The sequence below is a fragment of the Nipponia nippon genome, unplaced genomic scaffold (assembly GCF_047370975.1).
Source record: "Nipponia nippon isolate SJK-2023a ecotype South Korea unplaced genomic scaffold, ASM4737097v1 scaffold_10, whole genome shotgun sequence".
Lineage (NCBI taxonomy): Eukaryota > Metazoa > Chordata > Aves > Pelecaniformes > Threskiornithidae > Nipponia > Nipponia nippon.
In genome coordinates this window covers 34,382,724-34,402,281 of record NW_028262291.1, presented here as the reverse complement: position 1 = coordinate 34,402,281, position 19,558 = coordinate 34,382,724, and the positions used below count along the sequence as shown (strand labels likewise).

General features: G+C 46.7%; 3 protein-coding genes across 6 annotated transcripts in view; 1 reads left to right on the top strand and 2 right to left on the bottom strand.

The window, feature by feature from the left end:
- Window positions 1-611: 611 nt before the first annotated feature.
- LOC104020414 (retinol dehydrogenase 12) lies at window positions 612-7,049 on the bottom strand. Of its 2 annotated transcripts, none has more exons than XM_087746543.1 (7): window positions 6,918-7,049; window positions 6,542-6,660; window positions 5,585-5,740; window positions 5,190-5,294; window positions 4,484-4,771; window positions 3,551-3,740; window positions 612-1,541 (listed from the first exon to the last, which is right to left on the bottom strand). In XM_087746543.1, the coding sequence occupies exons 1-7, from the start codon at window positions 6,995-6,997 to the stop codon at window positions 1,439-1,441; spliced, it is 1,041 nt and encodes a 346-aa protein (XP_087602669.1). In that variant the 5' UTR covers window positions 6,998-7,049; the 3' UTR covers window positions 612-1,438. The 2 variants fall into 2 exon arrangements, with proteins under 2 accessions (XP_087602669.1, XP_087602670.1); XM_087746544.1 differs by having other exon boundaries at window positions 4,562-4,771.
- A 1,020-nt stretch (window positions 7,050-8,069) lies between these two features.
- The window catches only part of VTI1B (vesicle transport through interaction with t-SNAREs 1B), a 19,053-nt gene continuing 7,564 nt past the window's right edge, over window positions 8,070-19,558 (top strand). Inside the window, exons 1-7 of one of the 3 annotated variants that reach the window (XR_015702019.1) lie at window positions 8,070-8,277; window positions 12,608-12,666; window positions 13,954-14,145; window positions 15,497-15,670; window positions 17,593-17,654; window positions 18,748-19,024; window positions 19,277-19,415. Coding sequence is in view for 1 of the 3 variants with exons in the window: in XM_087746530.1 (XP_087602656.1) it covers window positions 8,163-8,277; window positions 12,608-12,666; window positions 13,954-14,145; window positions 15,497-15,670; window positions 17,593-17,654; window positions 18,748-18,844 (699 nt within the window). In the remaining 2 variants the exon portion in view is untranslated. Of the gene's footprint in view, window positions 8,278-12,607; window positions 12,667-13,953; window positions 14,146-15,496; window positions 15,671-17,592; window positions 17,655-18,747; window positions 19,042-19,276; window positions 19,416-19,558 lie in introns of those variants that run through there. The other 2 variants (XR_015702020.1, XM_087746530.1) reach the window with 2 other exon arrangements.
- ARG2 (arginase 2) overlaps window positions 19,026-19,558 on the bottom strand; it is a 23,247-nt gene continuing 22,714 nt past the window's right edge. Inside the window, exon 8 of the mRNA XM_087746529.1 lies at window positions 19,026-19,453. Coding sequence (XP_087602655.1) covers window positions 19,248-19,453 — 206 coding nt within the window. The 3' untranslated portion in view covers window positions 19,026-19,247. The remainder of the gene's footprint in view (window positions 19,454-19,558) is intronic.

Sequence of the window (19,558 nt, the reverse complement as noted above, 5' to 3'; positions counted from 1 at the left end):
GGCCTTTATTTAGTACTGCTCAGAGGCGGCACAGGACTGATCTGCATAGCTTGCATCCAGGCAGAAAGAATTAATCATAAAATTAGCATTTGTTTCCCAAAACTGGCAGTTGGTCCAGTGGTACGCTCATATGCAAGTCCAAAAACTTCCAGATTTTTTCTTCAGAAGCAGCAGATGATCCTATGAGCTGTGGCACTGGTTTTCTAACTGCTGAACTCCTTCAGAAATCATCTCGGATTACGGATCACACTCTAGCAGTCTGCACCGAAGTGGCGCTAGAGTTCCAAGAGAGCAGTCCCGGTACTCTGTGGACTGACCCTGCTGCCGTTTGGAAATGCAGGCTGCATGGTACTGCAAGGCCAGGCTGGGCCAGCCAAGGCCAGTAACTGCTGGGCAGACAAACGTAAGGGTTTCTGTGCAAGCCTTACTTTCCTGTCCCGTAGCTAACTTGACCACAAGATCAAGAGAGTCCCAACCTCTGCTTCAGCTATTTAGCTCTAGGTAGTTTGCTGTCATTTAAAGCTAAAGTCTCAGCTGAAGTTGTTTAATGTTTTTAACATAGCTGAGATGTTATTTACTCATTCTGCTTTCTTTTCTAGGTTCTGAAGTCATTTAAAGTGCAGCTGGGGGGTTTATTGTGACAACTTTTACACCATCTTTGCTCAATGCTTATTTTTTTTTAATAAGATAACTTGCCTACGCACAATTGTGGCACTCCTGCAGCTTTTAACCTCCCAGTCACCTGCACTGAGACCTGGGTTCTCAAAAGATATGCCAACCCTCAGTTAACTTCCTGCAATCAACGGGCCTTTGGGGCAAAGACACTTCAGTGGCTAGGGTCCAGCTTCTTACAGAGAATATAGAGAAAAAGAATTGATTCTGCTTAAAAACTTTACCTAACGCTTGGCACAAAAAGGCCAGCACCTGTTTCTGTGTGCTTGAGAGCATTTGTATGGCATGTAATTGCCAGAAAATCTAATATCCTCAAGTACTTTCACTCTACCAGGTGAAATAGTAGGAATGGAAAATAACCTCATAGATCACAAGTTGAGAGTCCTACCTTTTTACTATTACTGTTAGGAAAAAAACTTTAAATAGAGGTAATTCTTTGTTACTTCATAATCTAACCCTAAGACTGCAACCTCCATTTCTATTCTAAAGCCAGAGAACAATAGCCTCTGGCTGTTGTGTGAAATACCAAGCAAAGGTTGCTCCCTGCATCAGTGCTCTAATTCTCCAGCTAGGAAGTGGGACTGGTTGCTTGCAAATCTCAATCCTTAAGTGTAATATTCTAGAAACTGAAGTTAGATTGTGTCCACAGAACCATCATTAGGGCAGCTGAAGTATCAGCGTTCCAGTCTTGAGGTCTCTCAGCAGTGCTCTTCCCAGGAGAAGCATTGCGGGGCTCAGCCAGGTACACAGTTGAGGTTTGCACTGCTCAGTCCCACTGGATGCCGAGGAGCTCGCAGCTCATACTCCAGAGCTTCTTTGCTGTCTCATCATCCCGACCCCGTGGAGATACATATGCTGGCTGGCAATCACTGTAAGAGGAACATTTTTTAATCTTTTTTTTAAGTCAAAGATCTCCATCTGCATTAGCACACTGAAATGTCTGTGTTAAGATAAGGGGGTTGTTTTCTATCAGCCTAACTTCAAGACCAGTTGAAGAAGGGTGCGAGGCTAGCCAGCAAATGAGCAAGGGTTGGTGCTAAGCCACCTTGAGAAAGCTTTCCTTCCAGCTGGCTAGGGAAGAGTCTCTCTCCAAATGGCACCAAGAACGAGCAAGCAAGTCTGGCTTTATCTGTTGTCTCAACTCTTAAAGAAACCTATATATGCTCTACTACATACTCTTCAGCGTGCATTCTCATTATTAGCCCTTTTTAGTGGTATGAACGTTAACCAAGCTTCTTCAGGGGCACCTTTTCTAGCAAACGCTACAAAAAAGCCACTCAAACAGCCCTTCATTCTAAACTATTTATCCCATCCTATTCATCCCACTACATTGCCATTGCACGAAAGGCAAAGCTGCCCCAGAATAATACTGTAATACCCAGGTATAGTTATCCCCTTTTCCATTATCCCCTGAACTGTGGCTCCTTTCTTCTCCGCTCCTGCAATCAGACAGCACTCTGTCTGGAACAGAGATCATGGGTTCCCATCTGTAATGCCAGATGCTGCAATAACATGGGAGTTTAAGAGAACGGAGGAAATAATTGCATCTCCTAAGATTTCTATCCAGCCTAGGGTTTTTAGAGCTCCAAATGCAGAGTCTCTGATGTTCCTGAAATTACTCTGGTGGACTCCCTCTGTCTTGCTGTGGCATGCAAATTCTTTTCTTAATGTCTATACTTGTGCTTTATATTCTATTGCCTGGAAAGTGAAAAGGATTTTAGGCTGGTCCAATGTAAATTGTGAATTACTGCTGAAGCTGTTCATTTCCCACCAAGTCCAAAACTCCTTTCTTTTATGAGTTTAAAATCCACCAAAGTTTCCTGTACTCCAGCACATTAATGCTCCATTTATATCCTGGGACAGACAGTCATCCACGGAAGATTAAGACATCTATTTATATACTGAAGTCTGATTAAGGTGGTTCAAACTCCCAAGTGAAGATCAGACAAAGTCATTACAGAGACTAATCTGGTCACATATCACAAGAGGAAAGCTCTGCAAAGACACAAAGGCTCCAATAGTATCGGGGGGGGGGGGGGGGGGGGCAGGGGGAAGAGAAATTGTCACGTTTGTTTCCCAAAAAATGGTACTGTTACACTGCTCTGCACCCGGTGGGAAGCTGACGGACACATCTGCATGAATCTGTTCAAATGGTGGTCTTCAAATCTAGGATGATGATGACTTGGGAACTGCTCTGGGCTGTTGTTTTGGTGAGGGGAAAAGGCACGACTATGCAGGCTCCTGGAGTAAGTCAAAGAAGTCAAGAAACAACAGGGTTTGTAGTGGGAGCTACACAAGACTGGATGCGGGACAGAGTGATAAGCATCCCAGCAGGAGTCCCTCCCAGCTGGTGGGTCTGTCACACTGGAGAATCAAGTTATCTTGTCACATGCCAGTCCTGAAAATCTCACCTCCTAGCTCTGCAGCACCACCAGCCCTCCCAGCTCTCTGGGAGCACAGGCCCCTTCTGCTCCAGTTGGGTAAAACTACAAAGAGAACCAAAGTGGCCTTCCCAGGATTGACTCAAATGACCTTATCAACTAAACAGCTCTACTGAAAAGTGATTTGCCCAAGCCTCAGGCAGATCAGGATTAGTGCTCTGCATGTGACAGCTGTTTCTGCACTTTGAGTACAGGGGTATTCCTAGCACTAAAGGACCTGCTACTGTGTGAAGTGTTACACAGGTCAGGGATTTCTTCTTACACAATATCGACTGCAACAGACCTGGAAGGGGTAATGCTCTAGTATTTGTCACCCTCAATCTTATCAGCCAGCCTCTTACCCAGTCCCTTCTTAATGAAGAATGACAGTAAGTCTCCTTTTCCGCAGCCAATAAGGTTGCCTTCCACAGTATATCACTCCATCAGCTTGCACCCACCTGAAATACTGTCCTGTCACGGAGTCTAGCTCCTCTGCTACTGCACAGTAGACACTGGTCTGAGCTCCTTCCTGAGGTGTCTTCAAGAGGAATGAGAACGTATTCCACAGCCACGTCATTACAAATGAGTGCTGGACCAGCTCAGAATGGACACAACCAGGATGGAGAGCATTTGCTGTGACTTTAGTGCCTATAGCAAAAGAAAATAGTCTGGGACAAATCTGCATGCATCAAACTGCCTTTAAAAAAAAAAAAGGGTAATATACCCCTCAATTCTACCTGCAGATATTCTACAACATAAAGGAGGAGTCCAGGCATGGATACAGGGAGAATAAGTGAAGTCCTCTGCAGTTACTGCTTGCTGGAGCATCCCTGCTCCCTTCCAAACACTGCAGTCGCTACATGCCTTCTGCAAAACAATGTGCTAGAGGGCCTGGGTGCTAAAACAGCAGCAGTTTCCATCAGCCTTTCAAGAACACCAGCTTCTTTTGATTTACTATTTTCCTAGAGAAGACACTGCTTCTGTTTTAGTAAAATAAATATTACTTAAGTATGTAGTCACATGGCTGTGACAGATGTTGTGAGTTAAGAGGTACTGCCTAGTCCTATGCTTCCGTTCTACAGGCCATCAACATTTAAGACAGCTGAGTATGCATTAGCTTTTCTACTGGAGACTGCAATTGTAGTTCAGCTCCTTCTGTTTTTTCAGCTTCCACCCACACACCACAATTGTCTGTGTGGATGCAGCTAGTTTTTGACAAGCACCAACATTCAACTGCGCCAAGCTACTAAACTCCTCTGCCCTGTGGTTGTAAAGACAATTAGTGTGTTAAGTCTCCTGGTTCCACAGACAGGGGATGTTTTCTTCCTGCAAAGAGCTATCAGTGACCATTGCCTCAAACCATTTCATTTCTGCATAGCCAATTTGCAGACCTTTCTTCAATCCACTCTCCTCATCCGTGGTGCTCAAAAGCCAAGCAGAAAAACACTCTGCTCTCCTCTGGGACTTGCCTTGCAGCCGCCTTGCCAGCTCACGGGTGAAGAGCACGTTAGCCAATTTGCTGTGACAGTAGGCGAGGCCACGATTGTAGCTCTTCTCACCATGGAGATCATGGAAGCGGATTCGGCCTCCGTGATGAGCCAGTGAGGACACATTCACTATGCGGGCTGGGGCAGACTGCTTCAGACGCTCCAGCAATAGGAAGGTCAAGAGAAAATGACCTAGGGATGAGAGGAAACATCATCCTTCTCTGAAGCGTTCCCCTGCTGGAATTTCGAAGTACTTACAACATATTACTTACAATGTTATATCTCACTGCTGCCCTCATTTCAAGTCCAGGGAAAAGAAGACCCCCCCCCCCGAATCAACAGCTAAACTTTTTTGGGGCCATTAAGTTCTGCTCCTCACCTTCAAAAAGCTGGAGCTGTCATACATTTCAAATGTCCCCGGTAACAGGTACAGGTACTTAAACTGGGTCCATGATAAGAAAATACATTGCATTGCATTTCCAGAACTCTAACTCTGGCCTTCCATCCTTCCCCAAGAAGGAAGGATGAGGAAGAGAAAATCTGAAAGCAGGATTTTCCTCTGCCATTTTGCCACAGATACTGAATGCAAACATGACTCCAGTAGCCTTACCGAGATGATTGACTCCCAGGTGCATCTCAAAGCCATCAGCAGTCTTGGAGTAAGGGCATAACATTATCCCAGCGTTATTAATGAGAATATGGAGTTCCTTCTCCTCTGCAAGAAACAACAGACATTCTTAAATAGGGAAACAGAGACCAAAGAGAGACAAGAAGGTGACACAAGTTGGCCAAAAAAACCCACGCCTGAGTTGCAGCCACATCGCCTCAATAAAATAAGTCTCCTACCACAAACTAGCTTATGGCCTCTGACACGGCCCTGCTGTGAACCGTAGTACCCAACATGGTAGAGAGGTATGCAGGTCAGGGATTTGGCATTTGCTAGAAGAGCAGACAGCAGTGCTTGGTAAAATATTCTCACTGAAAAGAAGGATCTAGAGACTGTACCTGCTAGAAATTTCTCAGCAAACTCCCGGATGGACTTTGTATCAGCCAAGTCCACTTTCTTCACAATGACTTGCTGGTTCCCTGTGTCAGCTCGGATTTCACTGGCTGCAGCTTCTCCCTTTGCTACGTCTCTGCAAGCGACAATCACCCTCGCACCTGCAAGGGGCGGGGGCGAAGCAGGAACAGAAGCTGAGATCACTGGAGCACACTGGATGATCGAGGCTATGGCAAGCACGCTGACTACGCACAGTGCTTACAAACAATGTATTGTGTTCTTTCGGGAATTGGCATCAGTCAGGGGAGCAGCTGGGAGGGACAAAGCCTTTCTTACTATGTTGTTAGCTCCGATCCAGCCCAAAGCTGTTTTCAGACCAGGAAAATGCACTTCTGAAGTGCCTCTGTCCAGGTTCTCCCAGGTCAGGAGCGTGTACCACAGGGTTCTATCTGCCCCTATAATGGGAACGTCAAGCCAGGAGCACGTGAAGATACTTGGATTCCAGCCAGAGTAATTTCTAAATGGATTGCGAACAGGTAGTTTAATCTCCTTAACAGCCACCCAAAAAGCATTTAAACCAAAGTAGCTTGAAACATGAATAACTAAAGCACACAGCAGCGGACCTGTGGCATTTCCCAGCTTCACGCAAGCAGAACCCAGCGATACCAGGAACTTGCCCAGTCCTCTCAAAACAGTTGCAGTGCAGAGCATTTTCATGTCACAAGACACACTGCTGGCGTCCAAGCAACGAAGCCAGCTGAGGAACTGGGGACTTGCACCTAAGCGGTTACAGCCTCTGGAGAAGCAACGCTTGGGCTCGCCTGAAATAACTCTGGAATCCAACTCACGTAAAGGTGAGCGTAAAATACTCCTCCCTTGGATCCAGAAAAGGGACTACGGATGCACAGGCACGCGCACATCAGCCGCACGGGGATGCCTGCTGGTGAAGGCCGGCCACTTGCCTCGTCGCGCCAGGTCTCTGGCAGTCTCCTTCCCGATGCCTGTGTTGGCTCCCGTGATTATCACCACCTTCCCCTCCAGCTTAGCTGTCGACTTACACTGTCCGCCAGCGACATACCTCCTGCAAGAGAGGGCGGCAGCGCTCACGGGAGGAGCTCGGGGGGCAGCTTCCCCCCCCCAGGGCACCCGGCTCGGAGGAAAGGAACCCGGCTCGGTCGCGCTCCCGCCAAACACGCGGGCGGGCGGGCGGGCACGCAGACCTGGCCGCCGTGAGGCGCGGCGCCCGCCAGCTCCGCCCGCCGCTCCGCCGTGCGCGGGCCGCCGCCGCCGCTACTCGCACAGGCGCGAGAGGCCAGGGCCGCGGCCGGTAAGACGCACCTGATGTACGGCGCTGCCACGAGGAAGAGGACGGGGACGAAGACGACGGCCCCCAACGCCGCTCCCCAACAGCTGAGCATCGCCGCCGCCCGCTGCCTGCGCACTGCCGGCGCGCCGCCGCCACCGCCCCGGCCCCGCCCCCGCAGCCCCGCCCCCGGCCCGGCCCCGCCCCCGCAGCCCCGGCCCGGCCCCGCCCCCGCAGCCCCGGCCCGGCCCCGCCCCCCGCAACCCCGGCCCCGCCCCGCCCGTGCGCCGCGGGCGCGTGCGCGCCCTGTCGCCTCCTCGGCCAGGCCCCGCCGGGCGCCGAGGCCGGTGGTGCCGGCGGCTCCCGAGCCCTCTCGCACCGGGCACCCGGCGGGCCCTGCGCCCCGCCGCGGGTGTGCCCCCGCTGGGAAGAGCTGCCGGCGGTAGGAAGCGGGCCGGCTCCGCGCCAGCAGCCTGCTGCCCTTTTGCCCCAGGCAGCGCAGGGCTCTGGCCCGGGCCTGTCAGAACGGGCTGGAACTGCCGGTTCGATTGCCCTTTCCAGGTAATGGGCCGAGAAACGTCTGAGGAGGAAGCCCAGCGGCTGTCTGGACGGACGTTCAAAATACATTTTCATAACCTCACGCCCAAGGTTATGATATTAACCCTAGCAAAGCGCATGAAATGATGTACACGTGTGCGTAAGCAGGCGCCAAGGGCTGGCAGAAAGGCGGTGGCGGGCTCAGCGGTGCTCACTCGCACCTTCACCGGAGAGTCTGAAAAATAAAAGGCCCGGGGCACCGAGCGGCGCGGCCCCCTCCCACCCGCGCCTCCTCGAAGCGTTGCGCAGCGGTACGAAACGAAGCGACGCCGTGCGGCGGCTCCGGCTCGGCCGCCTCCCCGGAGAGACTACAGCTCCCAGCAGGCCCTGCGCGCCGCCGGCCCCGCCGCCACCCTCCCGCGGCAGCCCCCGCCAGCGCCTGATGCGCCTCGCCGCCGGCGACCGGCGGGTGGCGTCGCCGACAGCCCTGTCGCGACGCGCGCGGCGGCCGCCTCCCGCGGGGAGCGGGTCGCGGGCCGCGGCGGGCCGCCCGCGCCGCCGCCGGGGCGGGGCGGTTTTGCGGTCGGGCGCCGCGGCGGGCGCCCGGCTGCGCGGGGGGGGGGGGGGGGGGGGTGGCCACGCCGCCGCCGATGGCGGAAGGGCCCGGCGAGGGGGCGGTGTAGCCGGGCGGGCGGGGGGAGGTGGTGGCCGTCTCCGGGCGCGGCAGGAGGGGTCGGCCTGCCATGGCGGGCCGCGGCTCCGGCTCCTCGGAGCACCTGGAGCGGCTGCACGAGATCTTCCGGGGGTTGCACGGAGACCTGCGGGGCGTCCCCGAGCGGCTGCGGGGCAGCGCGGCCGGTGAGGCGGCGGCGGCGGGGGGCCGCTTGGGGCAGGGCGGAGCGGCGGCGGGACGGTGCGGGGGCAGCGGGATGGGCTGCACCGGGAGCGGCTCTCCCCGTCGCTGGGGAGGGGCCCGGCGGGGCTTTCCCTCCTGCCTGCCGGGGGAGCTGCCGTTCCCTCCGGCTGGGGCGGCCCCGCGGGCGGCCGGGCTCGCTGCAGGGCCGTTGCGGGGAGTCGGGGATGCTCCTCCACAGACAATCCCGTTTTTACAGCCGGGAGGGCAAAGTCTGTTTCAGAAAGCCGGGGGGGGGGAGGCAGGCGTTTGCCAGGGCGGCGGCAGGAGCTCGGTGCACCGCGTTCGGTCGGCGCCTCCCTGGAGGGGGCGGGCGGCTTTGCCAGGTCTGGCTTCGCCGCGTCTTGCTTTCGGTGGCCGCTCTATTCTGGTAGCTTTGCTTTTGAGTATGGGGCCTGGTCGTGCGAAGCCCCCCATACGCAAGGAGTACTGGGGCCGGCGTGTCGCTTCGCCTCTCTGGAGCAGCTCCCCTTGCCTGCCGCATTTCAGCTCGGTAGCCAAGCGCCGCTGTGCTGGGCTTTCGGCTTCAGTCCCGTCCCTGAGGAGGAGGTGTTACTTGGGTGTTATTTCATGCGGTTTCTAGGTGAACTGCCTAAACTGCAATGCTTTGGGTTTTTTTCCTTTCTTTTTTTTTTTTTTTTTGGTCATTGTTGGACTCTTGTTTAAAATCTCAGCAGCAGAATTAAAGCAGTTTTCATTATCGCAACTGTCCACAACCATTTGCAGACTTACTGGAGAAGATTTGCACTTTAAATGACTCTTTTTAAAAGTCTGGTTTGCGCACTACCTACCTACAGACTAGAAAAAACTTATCAAGCTACACAAAATTATATTAGAAGCAAAATCTGATTTTAGAGGTATTTTTTATACCGTACCAGCAGGTAAAACACCCTGCCAGAACACTTCTCTGTAGGACTTGGCGTTGTACTTCTAATTCAGTTCTTAACACTCGGCAGCGTTCTGAAAACCAGAAAGGGAAGTGATCTGACAAGGAGAACGTGGCCAACGTATTGATGAAATACCTCCTTCATATGAGGAACATGATACACGGTTGTCACGAACTGCGGTAGCTCGGCTTGGGTTTTGTACCACAAGGATGAGTAGGGGCTATCACCAGCCACGTTCTGCAATAGCCTTGGCGTTCTCCCAGGATTGATCAATTTCATGTGTTTAGGTGTAAAATCATAAAAATGGTTTGTTCAGAATGTACCAGTCTGTGCTAGATAACGCAGGCTATGAAAAGCTTAGTGTTCCACTTCTTGCCGGGCTTTCCATTTAATAATGACTTAAATTCAGGGTCGCAGTCCTCGCCATCAGCATTTCTGGGAAGTTTGGTACAAGAAAGATGTTCAAACCTGCAAATGACAGCTTTCAAAGCTGGACTTAATTTTTTTAAGGTGGACTTAATTTCACTAGCGGTCAACAAGAATAAAAAGCATAAAAGAAGAAATACCCTTACTTGGAGGAAATCCTTATTTCCTTGTAGAAAGGAGAGTGGTCGGTTTCTTGGTGAAGTAAAGCTTTGCCAGGTCTCCATGGAACTGGGGTAGTCTTCAGCAGTGAATTCTGAGCAATGGGCTTAAATGGGGTATTTACAGGCAGCGATTTTTGCGATGCTTGTAAATTTTTTTTTTTCCAACAGATTACAAATAATTGCAAACTGATTTTTCAGTTTGCAATTCATGCTATGAATTTTTAATATGACTTTTCTTTAAATTTGTTGCTGAAAAAATCCTGGTAATATTTTTTGGAAATATTTCTAAGAGAGTTTAAGGTAAGTCAGGGATTTGTCTATCTGGTGGAGGCGTTCCACTCTCCTAATGTGCTTTGCTTCTTGTACATACGGGGAGGGGGGTGTATCTTTATTTTTCGAGTTATCTGATCCTGAAAACTTCAGGAGGCAATAAAAAGATACCTTGCATACTCTTTTAAGATGATTGGCACACTCCCAAGCTCGAGGGAAGACAGAATCTATAGTCCTTGCGACGTCTTTGAGGGGCAGAGGTTTGGAAATGCTGTTTCACTCTGTATAAACAAGACAACGAATTCCTAGCTCTAGAAACAATTTTTTTCTTTCCAAATTCGTAAGAAGGCATTTTAAACAGCCTGGATCAGTTTCAAATATAGATACTTTCCTCTAAATTAATTCAGGTAGCGGTCCTGTCCAACTGAATCTATTTCTAACTGATTGGAAATGAATCAGTTAAATGTTGATGAGCATGTAGGTAATGTTACTGTGGCTTAGGTACTTTTTACCTTTACTGCATTAAAAAAGTTCTCTCAACGTACTTTGAGTCGCAGATTGAATTCAGAGTGATATGAATTAAACTGCTCAGTGTATTCTGGCATTTCTGTTAGGCCAGATGCAGTATAATCCTTTCAAGCCATATCGCCTGTTTTCTTTTTAGCATACAGGCAAATAAGTCTTGAGCCATTGCTACTTGACTTCTGGAAACTAGCATTTCTTTGGCTGCTCGTTTAGAAGTGCAGCAGTGTCTTAATCCGCTTGGGGGACACAAAGAAGGTAAAATACTGCTTTTTTTTTTTTTTTTTGGTGCTGCACCAGGTTTCAATTAGTTTGAGACAGCAGTTGTTTTAAGAGGTCACTAGTTATACTGGATTAGTGAAATGACCTGTATGAAACAAAATGACTTCTGAAAGCTGTCTTCCTGCAGTTCAGGTCCATGATTTCACTTGCAACCCAGCTACACAAATAATGGCATCAGCAGAAACGTACGTGGTGGCAAACCGTGGAGGAAGTTGAGGAGAGTGTATCGAGGAGCCTCAGAAGTCAGCGTTTCCTTCTGAATTAACTGGGATGTGAAACTGCGTTTCTTGATACCAGCTAGTGTGTAATATGTTAACAGTCACAATGTAGCTTAGTCTGTAGTAATTCTTGAAAGGATAGCTTCTTGTTAGATGATGGTTTTGAATTCTGTCTTAAGTTCTCTACAGGCCAAATTCTGGGGCTTAATATGAATTTGAACTGAAAGGGCAAGGCTACAGCTTAGGCATGTCGTGTACGTGAGAGGAGCTATGTAAAAATGTTTTCATCACTTCACATTTTTTTCCTAGTCTCTGTTGAGAGCTCGGTGGTTTAAAAACTGGTTCTTTCGCAGATGGCCGTATTTACAAAAAGGTATTATCACGTCAGTTTTCTACTGCACCGATGTTTTCATAATGTTATCTTTAATTTTGTCTTTTAAGTTAAATCAAATTAGAGAAGTTTTACCAAGACGACTGTCTGCGTTTTTTGCTACCCCAAATTTTATTTAAGACTGACTTATTCTCTCCTGAGAGATTAATTAGGCTAGTTCATACTTATCGGACCTCTGATAGAATTTGCTTTCATTCATCAGTATTCTGCAAGAGTCCTCTGGTGGTTGTCTTCAGTGCTTCTGCAAAAGCTTATAAACCATATATTTTTGCTCCATTCAGATAACAGAGGTTTCAGAATTCTACTTTCATTGGTTGTGGAGAGGTATGGTAGTTTTTTTAACACATGCAAAATACATGTCTTAAGGTTTTGTTTAAAAATAGAGTAACAGTGGTGAAGCTCATTCTTTGCCCTCCAGAGCCCTAGGTACAAGGACCTTAGCGAATGACTGTCGCAGACAAGTCAAGTGTCTAGTTTTGGCTGATGGAACAAGTGATGTCATTCCAGAAGAGGGAAAAATTTGGGCATCAGTCTGTGAACCCGAGGTGGTATCTTGATGGCATCTTTAATCTCTGAGTTCTCTAGCATGCTTATCCCCTTTACCTGGTTACTTAACGACCAGGAGAATGCAGAGTGCCCTATCTGCCAGGAACTTCAGGGCTCGCTTGGAAATGTAGTTTGACTTGATGTTCTGTTGAAATCCAAATTATAGTTTCAGCCTTCGGTAATCTTGCCAAATGTGTGCAAAAACCAAGAAATATTTATGAGCTGTTGACCAACATGTCCTCTTTATTATCCTTTCGTGTTAAATGTTTTTCAACATGCGATTCTGTCAGTGGAGATTGGAGGATAATAGGTCAGAAAAATATTTCAGGTTTGAAAAATGACTTCTTTTGTCTACCAGAGGTAGTGGCCAGCATTTGGAAGGGTGGTTTCTGCTCTCTCCCCCCACCCTCGTCTGATAAGTTGTCGTAAGAACAGGCTGTTCCTGTTTGAGGTGAGTTTTGACTTGGTGTCTCTGTAGTCAGCCATCTGTGGCAGCTTCCTTGTCTGTGATGGATTGAGTTCTGTTGTCATTGCTCTATAGTTTGTCTGACATACTATTTTTTCTTCCACAGAGGAGAAGAAAAAACTAGTTCGAGAATTTGATGAGAAACAGCGTGAAGCAAATGAAACGGTAAACATAAGTCTAGACTTCTGGCCTTTCGGACCAGTTGAAACATTGATGCCTTAAAAAGGACAGTACTTCCAAATTTTACTGTCTTTATGGTTCCTATGCTGGCAAGCAAATGTTGTGGGTTTTTTAACGTTTGATTCATTGATTTGATCGACGTGTCTGTGTTTGTCAAGACTGTTGTATGTATCTCTATACATGTATAGATACAGACAAATATTCTTACATGCGTATTTTTTCTTCTGAGTGCTCAGTTTGGATATCGCCTTCCCTTTGTTGAACAAAGGAGGGTGACAGAGGTGCAATTACAATTGCTAGAGATTGTAGGGAGGGCATATAGAAAATCTTTTTTTTCCTTTTTTTTTCTCCCCCCCCCCCCCCCCCCGCCCCGTCTTTTTTCACGTTGATCTTAACCCAGCTGATCTTTCTATAATAGTCTGATGGTTAAATATCAGGGATCTTGAATATTTGAAACCTCTATTGTATAGGCTTCCTGGAGAGCAGGTAATGTGGACCTGCACAAAAAACCCATGTGACTTGTCTTTTTAAGCAAGATACTAGGGATTAAGCTTTCTTTTCTTAATGTGCTATTTGTTAGGATGTTTTTGAGTCACAGCAGAACATTCTTTTGGGAGAGATGCTTTATTCCTCTAAGTTACTGCGGTTTTTTGACGTGTATCTGTGTAGGTGATGTATGAGATGTAGAGCTCATATCGTGAGAGAGCTCACATTGGTGGACAGCTTTAAGCATTGCGAATTTGTAACAACTGTCACCAAAAGTTGATGTGGAAATTCACACATCCACAATCCCAGGGTTTACAAATCCTAACTCCAGTTGCCAGGCCTGGATGCTCAGAGTATGAATGTAGTGGCTTGCTACCTATGCAGTAGATCTCTGTTGCATAGATATGATGAGAAGCTGATACCCATCCTATAAATGCTTAAATAATATGAAAGTGAGAACTGCACGTATTGACGTTATGGAGTGACGTTTCAGAAAATATCAAGCATTTAAGCTTGGCGATTAATTTTTTTTCTCTCTCTCTCCCCTTTTTTTTTTTTTTTTTTTTTTTCCTTGAGGCATTGTGTATCTGAAAATCCCTGTGGGCTGGACAGCATTAGGCAGAATGGTATACTCGGTACTAGATGAGGGGTATAGGGTTTGGAGTTAATCCTCCCAATAACATAAAAATATGTGAATCCCTTCATCCGGTGGTGAGCGCTGGGTATGGCTGCTGATAGGAACAGACTCGGTGCTTTAAAAAATAAACACACTTTCTTTCATTAAAGCTGCGGGAAATGGAGGAAGAACTGAAGTATGCTCCTCTGCCTTTCCGCAACCAAATGATGAGCAAAATCCGGGCGTACAGAAGAGACCTCTCCATGTTCCAGAGAGAGATGAGAAGCACAGATTTGGGATTGGGCCCTGGAAGTCAAGGCGATATAAAATACGGAATCTTCTCCACAGAAAATGAACAGAGTGTAAGAATCAGCTATGAATTCTATTTAACATTGCTGTGATTGCTTAAAAAGAATATTCCCGATACATTGTTTACTGTGTTTCTACTTTAATCCACTTAGCTTCTGTGATTGTATCACTCCCTGCCTATCTCTCTGCATGTAACATGAATATCTCAGAGAGGAGAAAGAACAGCTGGAACTCAAAGGAGAGCTTTTCTGTTCTAAACCAAAGATATGAGTATAAGCAAAATGGAAGTCCTTGAATACCACGTGGTTAGTAACTTACACAACATTCTGTACTGAAATGCTTTATTTAATCATTCCCCTACAGCGGTGAAAACACAAAAGTGATGCTACTGACTGAGAAGAAAGGTTAATTGATCTAGTTTTAGTCTCCAAAACTAGCAAAGTGTGTGAATCATGCGCTGTATAGGTTCTTTGGTGGAATTCTCTTTTAAGCAATCTCAGTGTAAATAATTTCAAGCAAATAGAAGAATTCATCCCCTAGCACTTTGTTCACTATGGATGTGCCGCTACAGTGCCAGAAATATAGCAGTTTCCTTGTTTACCAGATAGATATGCTCAGATATATCTGAGCTAGTGAGACTGAATCTGCTCATTATCTTCAAAGTGCTGTCATCTGTACAGTTCACGGAGGTGGGCTTTTTGTTCGCCTGCCTTAGATAAGGAAGGTTTGAGGGAGGCTCTTTACTTCGTATCTCGTTCTGCAGTAGCTTGGTAAATTTTTGCATTTGATTCCTCTTGATTGGTTCTTCTACAACCTGAGAGCAGGGTGGGAGATTGGACTTTCTGAAGCTTAAGAAAATACTTTATTTTGAGCTACCTTTTGACCCCAAGGTCAGCAAACATTTCTTATCCTCTAGATGAGGCTACTGGCATGAAAAGAGGATCTTTGTTACTTAGCAGTCCATCTGTTAGTGCTGTTTGTTCCTAATCGTTTTGACTGTGTAAACTCGTAATGATCTCCCTGGCAACCAGCTGTGAAGTCACAAATAAGACTGAATTTAGATACGAATGGAAGGAGAAGTTAGCATCTGGAAAGCAAAGATGTTATTTCCATGCAAATGTTCTTTGATGGAAAAGTAGATTGTTGCAAAGACAGTTTTTTGTAACTGTTTTAACTCTTTGGTTGCGTGCCCTCCTTTTTCAATGTTTAACCAGATTTGGCCATAGTCTTACAATGTGAACAAGAACTCTTTCAAAATGAACTGGGCTACATCAGTTAACATAAGAAGCATGTGCAGCTGATACAAATGGATGGCCTATGGAGTCACGTCCTAACTTTTTAATGTGTCAGAAGCCTATTACCTCCCTCTTTCTGCTTAATAGTTAAGCATATGTTATTTTTCAGACTAATCTGCAGTCACAGAGGGTGCTGCTTCTGCAGGGAACAGACAGCCTGAACCGAGCCAGTCAGAGCATTGAGCGCTCGCACCGAATTGCTGCTGAAACGGATCAGATTGGCACCGATATCATCGAAGAACTTGGGGAGCAGCGGGAGCAACTGGAACGCACCAAGAGCAGAGTAAGCAGGGAAACTGTGGGCGTTGTATTGAAACAACGTGATGTTAGCTTAGTGGGAACTGTATGCCAGTAATTAATCTCAGAGACCTCCCTAGACGTGGTAATCCAACTGATGTTTCTACAGACCAAATCCAGGCTGCCACATTTCTATGCTGTGCTCATAAAAGGGAGAAAATAACTCTAGAAGGGCCCAAAGCATGATGGCGAAACGTCTGCTGCTGTGTCTGTGCAAGATTGGATATTAGACCTATAAACCACTGCTAAAAAAAAAAACAGCATTCCTGAAAAAATGAGAGATTTTAAAAAACGCTAAGGAGTTGCCCACCACTAGATTACTAGTGAAGGTTTGCACTGGGGAGGCAGTTAGCAAGTTCTTCTAATGAAATGAAATATAATAGAAGCTTAATTACTAACCTTCCAGTATTCGTAAGTTAGCTAAGGAGGGAGAAGGTGGTGTCAGACAAGATGCCTGTTCCTCATCCTTGGGTCAAGAAGCTCTGCTTCTACTGTGGAAGCTTTACGAAGTGGTTCATTTGTTTTGCGTACACACGTGCGAAACTGAGAATTTGATTTTTGAAGTATCAAAGTGATGGGATTTTCTGTGTGCACAAGGGATCCTGAGTGTAAGGCTTTTAGGTGAGCGACTTGCAGGGGGACGCTGAGTTTGGCAAGTAAGCACGCTCAGCCAAAACAGAAAGCATACCCCTTTTCTTGGGAGTTACCTCTGCTCATGGCAACAAAGCCTGTGGCTTTTTCATTTAAGTAGTTTTTCAATTTCAGTCAGAGTTTCATTTGCCCTGCTCCCAGATTTGGGTTGGAGAGCAGGAAAGGAAATGTGATCTTAAGATTCGTAGGTACAGTTTTTGTCTGTTCTTTTTTTAGTTAAAAATATTATAGTCCTTCAAGCATGTCAGTCTGTCCACAGTTGTTCACAAAGCTGTGACTTTTATTGTGAGCCTTTTAGGCGTTGTATTGCTGAATTGTATTAAACACGCGTTCCAACCAGAAGCAGACTTTCTTCTTGCTTGGTCTTTCATAGCAAAGATTGGAAATCTAGTATGCTTTGGATGGACTTGGTAGTTTTCTTCCCAGCTTGGTCCGGTCCATCTCAGTGCAAGGTAACGTACCTACAGGGCCGGTTTTGCAGCGGAGGGCAATAGCTTAAACTGCAGGGGAGCTGCGCGGGCAGGTGCCTGTGTGCTGCGACGGCGAGCGGCCTGGCTTGGCTTTCACTTCCCTTGAAGCTTTGGAAGCGGAATAGCGAAATCTTAGCTGGAGGCCTCCAGTGGCCATACATCGTGAATCCTGACCCTGTTTGTGAGACAACAGCTTTTTTAGTTGTCCGTAACCTCACTTAATTACTTATTTAATCCTTAATAGCTGACTGAGAAATACTTGACAGTTCATTTGAGCATTACAAAGCTGAAATGGATCATCTATTAACAGAGCTCATATCCACTGGGTCACTTAGACCTGTCAGTGCAAGGTGGTTCTTTCCTTGCTAGAAATGGAACAGCATTTCAAACAGTTCCAGAAATGCACTGGGGAGAACACGGCACTGTCATTTTCTTCTGGTGTCAACAACTAAAATAGTGAAATAAAATTTAATGAAAGGAGCTAATACCAACTTCCTGATATTTGTAGATCAGCTAAAGGGGCAGAAAGTGAAGCTAAACTGCATTATCTTTGTACGTATCTAAGGGAAAGTATACATGAAAGTCGTATTTCCTCCTTAGAAAGGAGACGATGCTTCCAGCTTGTATTGTGAGCAGAGAACAATGTTGTCCCTGCATTTTGAGAATACACGGTTAGCCTTCCCCCCATTATTAATTGCAGCATTTCAACACCAGCTCCTTCCAGGTGCATCTTTACAGAGTTGCTGTGTACTTGTTCAACTGGCAAATAACTTCTGTTTCTTCTTAGTTGGTGAATACAAGTGAAAACTTGAGCAAGAGTCGCAAGATTCTACGTTCTATGTCCCGGAGGTGAGTAGCGTGGCGGCTGACTTCGAGCAGCGCTCGGCAGGTAGCGTTGTTGCCTGCCCGGTTTCAGGCAAAAACCAAAGCATAGAGCGTCAGCTGGAACTGCAGGGAGGTTTTAGGGAATGTGTAAACAGATTGTGTGCCCGCGTGCAGATGCTAATTTGTTTTCCCCTCTCTGGTAATAACTTAACGGAGTACAGGTAGTTGAACGCTACTGAATTTGCGCTGCTCATTTAGGATAACACGGGGTCTTTAACCATCCTGTATGATAAATTGTGGCGAGGGGAGGGGTTTGGCCGTAAGCAAGTTACAGTGACAGCTAATGGTAACTTCAGCCGCAGCTCCTTGTTACTCGGGTTGGCAAGAGCTGTGCCATCAATCACTGCAGCACGAAGTGCTTTAGATGTCTGATGACACAGAGCGAGCTGTTTAGCCCACAGTAATGCCCTAGAGTAGCTAGACTGTCAGAGGAGAAACTCCGAGCCTGACCGTATACTATTTTGACGACTAAAGCTTCGGCTGCTGAAGTGTATTTATAGTTCCTTAACTATACGGTTTAATTCTCCTTATAAACCAGTTCATGGAGCATATTTCCAGTAGGTACTTCTGGCCTAACCACCTTTCCTTTATACCTGTTGCTGAAGGGAGCTACAGTAACTGTGTAACTTTCAACAGTAAAAGCTCATTATTGTTTTGAGATGTTATAGTTCTACTTCAACTACATAGTTCCAGGTAAAAGCACACGAAGGTGGGATCTAGCACAGGAGTTCCACTGATGTTTTCCTCTTTGCTTTATCAAATGAGGCGGCACATACAGAGCAGAATGATCTGCCTTACGTGGGGCGGGGGAAGAGGAACAGAACTGCTACTGTTGAAGTATGACTTAAGCAGAATTTCCAGAAAAAACATGAGTAGGAAATTACCGAGTTTGTCCCTTTCTGCTTGTTACGAGCCATTCGAATGGCACTTTGTGGTCTAGCTGAAACTGGGAATATGCTTAGTGAAGGTATGATGGTGATCAAGTTATCTCAAATCTGCTTTCATAGTCAAGGAAAAAAAAAAAAGCTATCTTGGATTTTTTATTTTTTGACTCTAGAGTAACCACTAATAAGTTGTTGCTGTCAATTATCATCATCCTGGAACTAGCCATCCTCGGAGGTGTGATCTACTACAAGTTCTTCCGCAGCAGATGAATCTCCCCGAGTGAGATGAGCTTTTCCACTGTTGAGGGACTGGATGGGACGCCTGTTCCCTTTGAACGTCTGAGGATTGAACTGTCTCGTGAGACAGCGTGTTCAACTGAAACTGTACTGACACTAGAGAGACAGAGAAGGGGAGTAAAAGAAAAATGCAGAGACAGACTTGAACTACTGGTAAGATTAAAAAGAAGGTAATAAATATTTTATTGTCTCCATTTGTATATGCTTAACTAAATGAATAAATCTTGGTATGTAATAAAGTAGCCACCGATCAGTGGAAAAGCTAGTTTATTTAAAAATTGAGAAGTTAACAGTATTTGCCAAGTGTTGACCATCTATCCACTCAAGTGCCTCAGCAGAGCTCTATAATGTCCAATGTACCCAACACTTCGGGTTCTTAAATCCTCACTTGCTCTTCACTGTCAGATTCATCTGGAGAACTGGGTGTTGGGAGTTCATCAAAAGCGGTGTGTGCTCCTTCCCTTGTCTGCCCAAAGCACGTTGCTATCACGTCGACTGCAAGACTAGCAGTTGCGTTCACTTCCTCTTGAGACGCTCCAAGCAGTGGATTGACTTCAACCATGTCTACAGCTGAAAGCATTCCTGTGAAAATGATTTACAGCTTTGTTTGTCACTATGAAAAAGGGTAAAATCTCTAATAGGGTTTCTTTTGCAGCCTTTCATTCGTTGCAGCAAGTCTGATATTTG